General features: G+C 36.1%; 1 protein-coding gene across 1 annotated transcript in view; it reads right to left on the reverse strand.

Annotated features, from left to right (window-relative positions):
* The window catches only part of LOC135081293 (protein sickie), a 188,287-nt gene that overhangs the window by 32,179 nt on the left and 142,251 nt on the right, over nucleotides 1–13,857 (reverse strand). The window contains exon 18 of the mRNA XM_063976028.1: nucleotides 13,262–13,336. Within this exon, the coding sequence (XP_063832098.1) occupies nucleotides 13,262–13,336 (75 nt within the window). The remainder of the gene's footprint in view (nucleotides 1–13,261; nucleotides 13,337–13,857) is intronic.

Below are 13,857 nucleotides of genomic sequence, written 5' to 3' on the forward strand. Positions count from 1 at the left end.
AAGTACTACAATTCGACGCGTATTTTGCTTGAATTTGGCTTTCAAAAATTAAATACGGGAATGATACCAGTAACAAGAAAATTTATTTCCCAATTGTTCGCCCTACAAATACACTTCCTTTTTTATGAAATCGAGACTTTTAAGTCGATTTATCTTATTGTAATTAAGTAGGTTCTTTGAATTTAATAAATAAGTAAGTACATGATGCGTTTTGTTTTTGTTAATTATAAAATAATTAAAAACGTATTAAAAATTTCCCTACTTTCGGGAAAATCGCCTTCACTGTCTACACTCCCCAACAAAATTGACACTAATGACATAAGATTTTTGCCTCACTCTTGACGAAGCGTTTGTATAAAGACTATCCATCTAGGTTTTATTAATCTAAGGATATAGCACGCTCCTGTAGAGCTTCCTTCCGCCTTATCCATGGAAGTCTGGTATAGGATAGCGGATAATCTACTTAGGAAGTCGCTACCTACACAAGTCGAGACGGATCGTTCGGCGCACGTGGGTTTGTCGTTAGTTTTTACAATCGAGTGTTACAGTTTTTATAGTATACCCATAACTAATGATATACGACGATCTGCCCACACACAAGTTAACGTACTTAGGTTCCCAGATGTAAACGTGGACAGAGATTCGCCACTTCTTCAAGGTCATAATGGTCGGTTAGTGACGCAACAGTAGTTAAACGGGTTTGTTTCAACGTACGTTATTCATTGATAAATCCTCTTTTGAGGTCAAATAATCACAGTTGATTGTAAGCGGGATTACATGACATTTACATAATATATTTTCATAAGCACGTTATTTATACCGTTTCTGGTTCTATACCTTCATAAGATTTTACTCGTAGTATCCTTATTTAACTGTCGACATTAATACCAAAATATTCATAAGCTATGACTTTGGGTTTCGTGTTATAACACTTTATGCGCAATAGTCCAGGTACTGGAACTATTCAAAACTCGTTTTGATTGTCTCTAATCGGCCGAAACATTGTGTGGTCAGAACTATGACATTCATTTAATTCAACAGCACATTAGGCACGGCTAATAAATACACGGGCCACAACAATGTAAGTAGCAATCACAAATGTATAAATGCCCCAGACGCATGACATGAACGCATATCGAAGAATGTACTCAGGAGCAAAGACATAGCTATTATTATTATTTTTGTTAACCAACCAGTCCAGCCCACATTTCTTTTCTCATTTGTCATAAACAGGACGTTGCCGTCCAGTCAAATTTCGTCAAGTTTAATAGAAAACTGTAAAGTCTCGCGCGATTTCTTTCCTCTTCCTTCGTTATGTAACTCTTTATCGTACGGACGAAATTAATTAGTAACAATTACCGTCCTTCCTGCTATCGTACAATCTGGTTCTGTTTCCGATATGAACTGCGAGATTTGCAATAAGCGATATCAATAAAATATGTAAATGTGCGCTGGCATTAATCCAACATGTTTGGTTTCGATTTAGAATATTTGGAACGCATGTGCCTAGCATGAGTAAATCGGGACCCTACCCTACCTGAAAGGATTAAAATATTTTAGGTACATTTTACGAGTTCGTTGTCTTTGTTCTATAAACACTGCACCGTGCATCCAAACAGTATAAAACATTAAAAGTTTCTGTTGACGCTGATGCTCGTAAAAGGACTATTACTATCACCGTACGCCATATCTATCTGGTACCATTTTATAAAAAATAAACGACTGAAAACATTTCACACCTCTATCACATTGAACTTATAAATGGACAAAGGACATAACAGTTAATTGAAAACGTATTTATAACTTTTATTTATGAATACGGAGACAATTTACTAGGCCATTTAGTTGATTGAACGAATAAATAATGCAGGGGCGCTAGAGATCCCTGGCCAGTCTCCGTACGAATTAACCTCAATTGACAGTGCCGAGGAGGCGCTTCGTCGATTGAAGACACTGAATTGTTACTGGTTGTAAGTACCCAATGCTAAAAACATTTGAATATCGTAAGCAAATAAATCAGTACGATCAGTAGCTAAATTTGAAGAAGACCACTGCATTTTGGTAGAGACAATAAAGCAAGCAAAAAATAATGGTTATGAAAGTCCTTGAAGTGGTTAGGGATTATACCACCCGTATAATCAGATTAAACATAAAAAGAGAAGAATATAACGACCGAGCGGAGAGCCAGAACATCAAAATTCATAAAGCATAGGCAAAAACCGCAGAGAAATCCAATCAGTCTCTGCGACGCGTTGCTTGTCAACATCTAAGACAAGTTGAATCACAAACGATGTGCAGGAGCCATAAACGGCGTGAAGCCACAAATGGACTATGATTAATGGGAAAAATAATCTTAAGTTTACAGCCTAAGCACCATCCGGTCGGAGGAATGAAATCTTTTGAACTGTTCCCTTTTATGTTCTGGGATTCTCTTATCTTTGATGTGATTGTTAAGTGGAGCAGAAGAGTTGTGTTTGCGAGGATATTGTTTGAGTTAGATTAAGTTGTGTTATAAAGATGCTGCAAGCGACAGCCGCATGTTGCGTAATTAGGACAAGGAACGCTGTGGTGTGCGGTGACGGCTCTTTGTCACGATGAGATGATATACCGATGAACTGGATAGATGTTGCATACGCATTATCATCAAACAAGACAAAGATGTGATTTCAATACCCAATCTTATCTTAACGCTTAATAGAACTAAGATAAACATTTTACTGTTTAAAATAACAAAAGGATTCTAAAGTTTGAACCAATTACGCTGCAACGTTATGAGGGAAAGACAGGCACAGATGTTCCTTATAGCAGTCAATAAAAAAGATGAAACGTAAAGTCGTTTGAAAAAAGGCGAAAAAAGACCGTATTTATAAGCGGTTTGCTTACATTAAATTATGTAAAGTATATTAAGTTATAGTACACATAAAACGTTATTTGGCTACGCTATGTTGAGATTATAAAATACATCAAACAAGATTGATTATATCAACTGCTTGACCCCAAATAAAACCAGACTCGCCCATAAACATCATGCATAAACTAACGATATGAACTCTACAACTACCTATCTCATTGGTAACACTGCTTGTGCAACTCTTTTTACAATCAAAGGTTAGCTATTGTCAACTGATGTTAATTAAGGTGGCAAATAACATTGTGTATTTACTCGTTGACAAGTACCTGCATTACCAACTACATCTATTCTTTACGTTACAACGACAAATTCTCACTATATTCATATAAAAAATGTTACGCTCTTTTTCTTTAGGAATAAATACAAATGATTCTGGTAAATGCATTTGTTCAATGCGTAAATTTATAAGAATAGAGTCCAGAGCTACAACTTGTTCTGTCAATAATAGGACCCAACAAGCTGGTCGTAAAAAAGGGACGGAGTTACCTGCCGTCACAAACCGTAACTTTGAAACCCATTCATACAAAATAACTGCTAGTGAGTTAGAGTACTTTATAAGACAACGATATTATATCTTATCGAAAATTATTTCAGTCGGTTATTCGTTTTAGAAAGATAACAATCACAATGCGTCTATCATTATTGATGTTTTCCATTACGCTCCCATTGTTTTTTTCTTTGACGTAAAAGATTAAGCTGTTAAGTTTCTTTTGGAAGATGAGCGCAGCTAAACGCAAAATTACACCCGGATGTCTTCGCTACAAAACAACAAATCATAATCAAACGTGTTTCGCTCACTAGTCCAGTCAATGAATGCTTTAACGACGGTGTAGAGAGAAATCCCTGGAACACAATTTCTGACCTCGGGACTTTATTTAGACTAGTTAGGAGGTGAACATAGCAAAAGTCCCCGCCCTTAGCCCTTGAGCCGGCGAGGAGAGGGGGGTTTAAAGGTACCACTTTTCGGTTTTTCGCTTAATCCTCGGAAACTATGCGTCCTAGTGACATGGCTACTATGAACCAAAAAAAGCTTATTCAATTTGCTACAGGTGAGACAGTCAAGTTTTTCTATATCTTGTATGGTTTTCGCGGCATCTGCTCTAGAAAGTCTGTAATATTGGAAATTTTAATTTTGTCTTACATGTTCCCATCAGGAGAAAATCGACTAAATCAAGATTGAGCAAACATTAAAGACATGCGGGAGCATGTTAAGCCTAGTTCCAGGGAGGGGACTGCATCGTGCGTATATTTAGACGAACCAATTGGAGCTAATTTTGACTCCTCATCACTCAAAAAGTACTGTGCATTAACACTTCAAATTTGGCTCATGTGTTGAGACTTGCAAGATAATCATCAGCTTCAAATTTCATAAATATACCTCAATTATTTAGGTATTGACGTTCAAAAATCGACATTTAAGACACTAAAATCTATCTATCACCTGTGAAATGTTAAAATTTGCTGGTTTTTTATTTGTTCCTTTGTATTTACACAACTACCTATCTGGATGCCAAATATGAACCTTCAAGGTCATCTGGAAGTGGTTAGAATTTGGTCTTATAGGTCAGCCATGTAGATTTTAGACGACAATACCTAAAGAACCGTTTGAGGTATATTTTTGAAATTTGAAGCTGATGATTATCTTGCAAGTCTCAACACATGAGCCAAATTTGAAGTGTTAATGCACAGTACTTTTTGAGTGATGAGGAGTCAAAAGTGGCTCCAATTGGTTCGTCTAAATATACGCACGGTGCAGTCCCCTCTCTGGAACTAGGCTTAACATGCTCCCGCATGTCTAGAATATTAGTTCAATGTTGATTTTGTCGATTTTCTCCTGATGGAAACATGTAAGACAAAAATAAAATTTCCAATATTACAGACCTTCTAGAGCACATGCCGCGAAAACTATACAAGATATAGAAAAACTTGACCATCTCACCTGTAGCAAATTGAATAAGCTTTTTTTGGTTCATAGTAGTCATGTCACTAGGGCGCATAGTTTCCGAGGATTAAGGGAAAAACCGAAAAGTGGTACCTTTAAACCCCCCTCTCCCCGCCGGCTCAAGGGCTAAGGGCGGGGACTTTTGCTATGTTCACCTCCTAACTAGTCTAAATAAAGTCCCGAAGTCAAAAATTGTGTTCCACGGATTTCCATCTATAATGCTTTATTGACTGGACTACACATGGAGCTCAAAACATGAAGAAAAGCTCGGTGTTCTTTTAAATATACCAAAACTGTCTCGCAAGGCACCAGAACTATTATCACCACTTGGATTTATTCACACTTATCACTGTTTTATTCACTAGTTGTAGTATTGGCGAGTTATTAAGTTTTTTTGGAGATGTAGAGTCGTATTAGTATACAAAGAGCGTAACGGAGCGCGCGCGTGTGGCCTCGGTCGCCGCTCAAAACATACTGGTCTCGTGGTGGTTCAGTCGTTTGCCGCCGGTTGGTGACCGCATTGAATCAAACTGAGTCACGGAACCCTAAGAAACCCGGATCATTGGGCGAAGTCGTAGTCTATTGGCTGTGTAAAATGAGGGCAGGATGGGATTTTAGGGGTGATCGGAGCTGTGCATTATCCTTTTAGTGGGGTCATGAGTAAAATAGTTTATTAGGCAATTATTGAAAATCAATATTATTACCTACTAAGGGAATCAAATTATAACATGTGAATAGTTCTTTCACTATTGTCTAGTCTAGTGATTGAATCATTGATTAATATTATTTACTTATCTCGCTTTACGTTAAGAATGATTGCGGGTATTGTAATATTCAATTGTCACGTCTGTGAAACAATAGACAAAAAGCAACGAAACAGCGATGCCATCCTTGAAAATTTTAATAATTCAAGAGTTTCGTATGTCCAAATTTTATATCACGATGATGAAGATAGCATGGCCAATGAGGCGGGTCGCACACTATCGCGGCCGAGGCACTTGTTGCGCAAGTGCGAGGCACTTCTGAAGATTTATGGGCCACGGACTCGAGTTACATTTGATAACGTCTCCGCGCACATGCGCCAAACAACGGGCTACACGCTGTGTTTAAACTTGGCTAATGCTAACAAAAGACAATAACTTACTAGGACAATCTTGTAACATGGACAACATATTTAGATAAATCTCCCCTTGATAAGAAGTAACAAACGATAATCCTTACTTTGCCCTGGTTGGAACGCTAATGGCTTGTATCCTGTCTTTGTTCCTGCAGTCAGACAAGACATCGCGTGTAGAGCCAAGAGTTTGGTGAAAATATAAAAATGAATCAACTCACGCTCTCTACAGAACTAACTTACACGACTGATTCATCGATTGTTATCTCCCGAATAAATTATACCACAATGCGTAAAGTTACTAAGTTAAATCTAAGCGATGAGACATAACGAATGCACTTCATTGTTATTGTTGGCAAAGCGCCAGTGCACGCTTTGACTGCAGTATTTTATTATTTCCAATCCAGTCTGTGAACCGTACCGCAGAATGTAATAAATACTCGTATGAAGACATTGAAAGTCAATAAGTTAGTTACTTATTCAAATGAGAGATAGCAAATCAATTTAAAAAGTCCATTAACGAAGGTTGACCCCAATACATTCGGTAAAAGTACAAGTTTAAACGCACGATATTTCAATTACTTATGTCTTTAAAGATTGTAACGTTATTCGTACATAATACGAACGCATATCATATTTAATGTCGAATTAAAAACGAGGTCAGAGTAATAAATCAAGGATTGGAAAATATGACCCTTTAAGAAACAATAGAAACGACAAGGCAAAATGATGCAAGCGCGATCGATACATCAAATTAACTTGCCATTGAAACCAATTGGGAAACTGTGAGTAGCCAGCAAGTTTGTCACTCGAGTCTCGTGCGCCTTTGATGTGAATATTATGTCCGCAATCGTAAAAAACTCGCTTCCAACTGCCTTATAATTACTGCAATCAATGCATAGCGCGTCTGCGCCTGCGATGCCTTTACAGTATTAGAGGCATGAAGGAAATTACGATCTAAATGATAGGATAGTTGCCCGAGAAACATATAAAAAGTGTAACCATGACACGGAAATAGACATCGATTCGTAGAACCAAATGATGTAGATAGCTGCGCCTGTAAAACTAACAGGGACTGCGGTTGAAGTACGACCCGAAACTACACAATGGCGTCGCAAGAACAACGATGCGTACTCGGCGTTGAATAATTTATGGCGGCGTTGCTTTAACTGGGCAGTAAATTAGGAGAACAAAAACAACACGAGCGCCTCTCATTGAAAACACAACTTTTTCTTCGTCGCGATCGAATCAAATCGCCAGGTGTAGAAATGCTAACGCAGCGATAACCGTTACTTGCCCAGGCTTTAACGAAGGGATGTTCATTAATATCTCTCAGTCCTTTCTTTCGCGGTGCTTTTGTCCGTCGAAGATCGTGATTACTGGATCGATTTCAAAGGAATTCAATTGTGTTTGAAAGAATTTCATAAAAAGGATCTCCTTCAATCACGAAATGCCCTTTGTATTAAACATCATTAGGTTCTGCGAATCAACAATAGAGTCGTGGTACGCTAACAATCCCATTTAGGTTTAGTGCCTTTAATGATGACATAAAAATACATAATAAAATGTTTATGACGTAAAATATCAATTTACGACATCTTTTCCACAACTCTTTTACAACATTTCAATTTTTTATGTACTCTTTTATCTCATTCAGTTCTCTGTGACATACATTTTTCACTTACAACAAGAAATATACTTATTGCAGTTTGTAGTATTTAAAAACGCAAAATTAAATATTGATTATCTTACTAATTTGAAATTAACTGTTTCATACTAGTTACATATTATCATAATGGATACTTATCAGACCATGGTTATTGAATTTCAAACTAGCTGTAGTCATTTGTCTAAATCGTATCAAATTACCTGATCAAACACGAATCGTTTGCTTTTATTAAATGCTAATACAACCAGTAATTAAAACAGCCGTGGCGCAGTGATTATGTAACCTTTGCGTAACGTCAAATCATATACTCGTACATATGGCATAGGAAAATCAATACATACATATTAGTTTTATGACCAAAAGTTTTTATGGCTTATGGCACATCTATTACCAATATTATAGAGGCAGACAAATATTTGCTCGCATAAGGAAATTGGAAAAGATTACTAAAGGAAAGCCCAAAAAATATTCCCGGAATCTCATTCGCTTTATGTAAACTTTCTCTAGGAATGTGAGCAAACTTTCCTGTAAGCTTAGTATTATTCTGTAACTAACAAATTCACGTCGCGGGATAAGTGCTAATATCTACCTATTAGATGTACAACCTCTTTAAAAATAATTCCAACACGCACTGATATATGAATATAACTCACTTTTTATCTACGCATCTATAACCCTATTTGCATAATGTTGATTATTCTGGGAAATTAAGACGCTACGGTGTCTTTTTAAACTGTAATTAAAATGCTACCGGCGCGAACGCTATGTATCTAATGCTCTTTCACCATCATGTTTTCTTTTTATAGTTCATCGTTTAAACAATATTCAAGTTAATCATCCTACTTGGTGTTCATGCTACTTTTCGTTACCTGTTTATTAATTTGTTTGAAACAATTAATTTAGAAAAATATTAGATAAGTAAACCAATAATTTAAAAACTCAACATATGGACGAGTATGGGCGTATTTTTTATGACATTATAAATCATTGTTAGTTCAAAATGTTTTATTACCCAAAACTTAATGATGATAATAGGTATAAAGTTTTCACATTTCCCATACAAGAAGAAGGCGTGTCACATAGATGCCCGACTGTTAGCGGGTCAGCTGGAAGCAGTTCAAAGTTGTCGTTTGCCATATTTGTCCCGGTAGCTGCTTTAGCTTAGTCATTTCACTAAATGCACGACATCGTAAGTTACAAAAAATATGCGGATTTATAGTAAGTAAAAACCTACATTTTATTTTACAACGAGTTTTCAGTTACGGAGCTTTCTTCTTTATGTTCTTTCGGGTGAAGCTTGATTCCACCTCCGGCCTGATCGTCACTTACCATCAGGTGAGATACAGGCCAAAAGTTTCCCCGTTGTGGATAAAAAAAAATCAAATTACTTAGGACATGAAATTCCCACGAGACTAATAGAAACGTCATCGAGTTAACTGCTTAACTCTGTGGGCGTTCTTTTCCAAAGCCCGTGTATTAAGTTTGACCAGTCAATTATTAATTATTGTCGCGTTATTTGTCTTCGACCTAACCACCAGTTATGAAAGTTGACCCAGAGATTGTTAGGACTTCTATGAAAAAAGACATAACTGTAATGTTAACCTTGCAATGCAACTAGCAAGGTTAACAGTTATGTTTAGTAACCAAGCGGTTTGAATGATGACGTGTATGATAAACGAAGAAGTATAACTAATGTCCGTCATACATCAAAGAGTAATGCTCCATACATTAGGGCCATACAGGTGGGTTTTTAATAGCTCGTAAAGGGGTGACAGGGATCGCCACCTGCCGGCTATTTCGTTTTAATGCGCTTTTGTTGCATTTATGCACACAATATGTTTTATTTAATTACACCTACCAAGTGCAATTCGACTTATATCACTCCATCAGAAAAGAAAATAATAATGTGAGCTCGCTAGTGTATTGTATGCTTTATTATACATCTGCCGAATTTTGTTTTATTAAAATTGTTGTAACTGTATGAGGAAATGCGGTAAAATCAAATAAAAAACGAAAGTAACTGAAAACTACTTGTCTAGTATTGTCAAGCAATTTATAGACAATTAAGTTAATAATAAAATTTAAAGAAAAAACAGATAAATATAAAGAACCGCAATAGAATCGTGTTTTCTTGTCTTCCTGTTTTTACTTAACAAGATAATCTGATCAATGTTACGAGTTTAGAAAGCATTTATGAAGTTAATTTAGCACTATGCCAACTGATAACAAATGTGTTGCGGACTGAGTGACATTTCGGCAAAAGGTGATTCAACGATAAAACCTGATAGCAGAAACTTTATCTGGATGGGTATTCCCTACACATACTTTGTGCCGAATAAACGTAGAGTTTAAATTATGCCACTGCATTTCAAATCGAGTGATGTTAAGGATACAACGTAGTAGAACTTAATAATTTACCCGTTATCACGACCGTGCTAGTAAGTAATTAATTTCAAATGCCTGCATGATTCAGAGACCCTTCGCCTCTGACTTGTGCTTGCTACAGATAGCGCGGTAGCAGTTGGCGTTTGGCACACATTCCTGCCGCCCGATATGGGAGCTGAACGGGCGACCCGACGTCTCACGGTCGTACGCTCCGGTATTATTTATTGACCCTTTACACTGACGTTTCATCCAACTTTCCAACAGCTATCGACACATTTACGACCGATACAAAGATAAAGAGATCGATCCCAAAATGGCGCGGTATTGATGAACCCTCCCACTAACACCACCTACAGGGCATAAATCGTCGCATGACAATTGGTATTCCGAATTGTGGATGTTGCAATGCTACAATCATTAAATGTATGTAAAATACAATAGATTTTAGACTAGACAAAGCCTTTACAAACTATAAGGGCAGACTCTATGCATAGTATTTAAAAAAATCCAACCATGTAGAGTCGTACTGAGAAACAAAAAATAACAATTTATTCAAACGGTACACAAACTTCTCATTGTAATTTAGGCTTTCTTAGTAGATTAGTCTTTCTTGCAGCATTTCAAAAAAATAAAATGAACTTTTTACGGTATTACAGTTTCGGTTCATAAATACACGCAAAAAATAATAAGCTACAAGAGCTCTTAGAGAAGAGCGTTTTACAAATCAATTTGGTGTTTAGAATCCAAGTTAAAAGGTTACCATTTACCACATTATGCTTCGATACGATCAAAGTACACTATTTATAGTCAATTGTAACGCTCTGTACCTAGATAATGCTCGCACGCACTACAAATAAAAGAGTGAGACAGATAGAAAACAAATCACAATGCAAGTTCAGTGTGTGGGAAATGGCAACTAAAAGAAAGACAAGACACGGATTTAAGTGGATAATCAAATCTTAGCGACCATAATTTGCGTTACGTTCTCAAGCACGATTTGAAATTACTACGGCCCGATTATTGACTCATAATTACAGTTCTTTCCTATATTCAGCTTCCAGATAGACAAATTAGGTAGTCGACTTGCAAATACATGCCTTGAGCTACGTCGCTTTATCCATAAAGTTCCCAGATGCATAGTAAGTAGAAAAGTAGCTTTAGTCACTCGCTTGAAATCATAATTATAGGTAGGTAGGTAGGTATTAAGGGTAACAATGGTTTTGTGTGATAGTACACTTTTCTTTCACATAAAAATAATTTATGGCTTTGAAACAAAAAGGACATTTATTTTTTTAAATAATAATCCAGACATGTTGATTGTCATTCCGGTCGTTAAACACTGTCAGAACTGAACATAGTTGATACTTATCTGAAAACTGTTAATTTTTAATGCGAGCTATTGACCGCAGGTTTTTGATTGACACGAACATAAATGCAGTGAACGTTAAGTGAACGATGATTCTACGAATTTGTAGTCTGTTAGAGCGTCAACAATGTTATTAATTACATATTTATTAGCCGTCACATCATGTTTTGTTCAATAAAGCGATTGTTTATTAATTTCTGCCGATGTAGTAATTATTAAAGTGCATTTTCGGGACTCATTCGAACATTGTTTAACAATGTATATTCAATAAATTGCTCACGTGTGAAAAGGTAACTACTACAAGCATAGCATTAAAAAATTTTCTTTCTTTCTTTCTTTCTTTCATTACATTTATGTATACGTAATACGGTTCAGATGTATTAAATGACAAAGTGAAAGTAAACAAAAGCTGACAAGCCAACAAGTACTGAGCCACGGCCCACGGGATGCATTGTGAAACGACCACAAAATTGGATGCTGGGACTATTATGTTACAATTTACTAAAAAACAGAGCTACAGTACAGTTGGATCAAAGTAACTTAACTCCTTTGAACAAGCTCTTGCTATTATTTCATACGTTTATAATTTAGGTCTGATGAGATGACTCATCCTCTCTACATTAGATAGTCGAGAAATCCAAGTATCATCCTTATGTACCTATTTACTCTGATTGATAATACTGACATGTAAAAATTAAATTGTGAGCTCACAAAAAGACTACTCACATAAAATTCACATTTTTGTTACCATAAGAAAAAAAATAGCCGATGTCTGAAATTAAAAACCAAATTCTTGATTCTTGTTTCCTGGCCACACTATTTAAGACCATATCTGATAGATTAATACATCGAATACTGTCGGTTTTCCCGACTCTCTACAACAAAGTACAGTCACTGATTCGACTAAGTCATCTCACAAAAGGCAATGCTATTACTGTTTACCATATCTGTACTGTGTAACATAAAGAGTAAGCACCCGTAAGCAGGCAACGCATCGACAACTTACAAGGTGGCGGTCGACTCATTATTTTGTCTACGGTGCGGTGTCGCATTTCAATGTGTACAGCGCGAGTTATTTACACGTCGTTATCGCTTAGATGATTACTGAATGAGTTCTTTTGTTTTATAACAAAAACAAAAGTGTGCCTAATTATGTCCACGTCAATAGAAAATATCAATGTTGCAAGTTCATGCAGTATGAAATGGGTCGGCGGTTTAACTGTCTCAATATCCTTTAGAGTACTTTACAGTCAAATATAACTTTACTGAAATTACTGCAGATACCTGCATAGACAGCTCGGTGTAAAGTTATTCACTATTATTTATTGAAAAATTTGTCAATTTTTATTGGCAGTGTTTTAATTTCTTTATGTAGGTATCACAAATACCGAGTAACATCATATTCCCAGTCATGATGTAATCAATTCCCATGGGACATTCATCAGATGTCTGACAAGCAGGTGGCCGTATAAAATGTTACTTAATCACAAAATATGACACGGAAAATTTACTTTTATTTTTTGATTAAATTGCAATGTAATGTGATGACACTGCGCCTGCGTCGCGACGTCAAATATTATTATGTCTACGATAAAACTGACGAAACAATTATGTATACAAACATACAATACCTACTGCATCGAATTAACATACATTAACTTTAACTATCCCATATTTATTCATGGAATTGTAATGCCCGTTTTCCGCCGCAATACATCAATGCTGCACTAGAATGTGTTTTGGGAAGTCACAAAGCGCCACAAAATCGTCACGTATTGGTTTTAAACGAGCGAACTAATTACCAAAGTTTGTCTTAAAGACATTAACATATTTAAAGTGAAAGAACAAGGGAACAAATTGTATCTATTACTTACATTGGTAGTTAGTTGAGTGGTCAGCGTGTGTACTTTTTCTTTCGCGTCCGCCAACTCTCTCCTCAATTTCCGCACCTGTATAAAAGGCATATTAAATAAACAGAAAAAATAACAAGGGAAAGCTGCTTATAATATAAATAATATACATAATTAATCATAATGAGAATGTTACGGCTTCTTAGAATTTCACTAATAATAAGATTTATTTCTCAGTGAATGAAGAATGTAGAAAGGCATAGAGTTTACATCTTTGAAATTAGACAATAGTTACAAAATATGTTTTTATTAGTGATATCTCAGATTATATCGACCTTCTGGGGTCGATTGCAACCTACAATGAGCACGAAACACAATCTAGAGTTTATTGGAGGAAAAACAAATTGCAATATAGAAAATCATTCTCGAGTTGAATTCGTCAAACTTATATCGGACTATCAGTAGAACCTTTCAAGATAAATCAAATCAAACTAGGTTTTGGATTCGTAGTTAACTGTTGAGTAATCGAGCTTTATTTTACTGCGGCACCTTGCGCAATATTTTACATTTACATGTTAATGACCCACATGCACGCATCGAGTCAATTGATAAAATTAAAC

This window comes from Ostrinia nubilalis, chromosome 2 (assembly GCF_963855985.1).
Source record: "Ostrinia nubilalis chromosome 2, ilOstNubi1.1, whole genome shotgun sequence".
Lineage (NCBI taxonomy): Eukaryota > Metazoa > Arthropoda > Insecta > Lepidoptera > Crambidae > Ostrinia > Ostrinia nubilalis.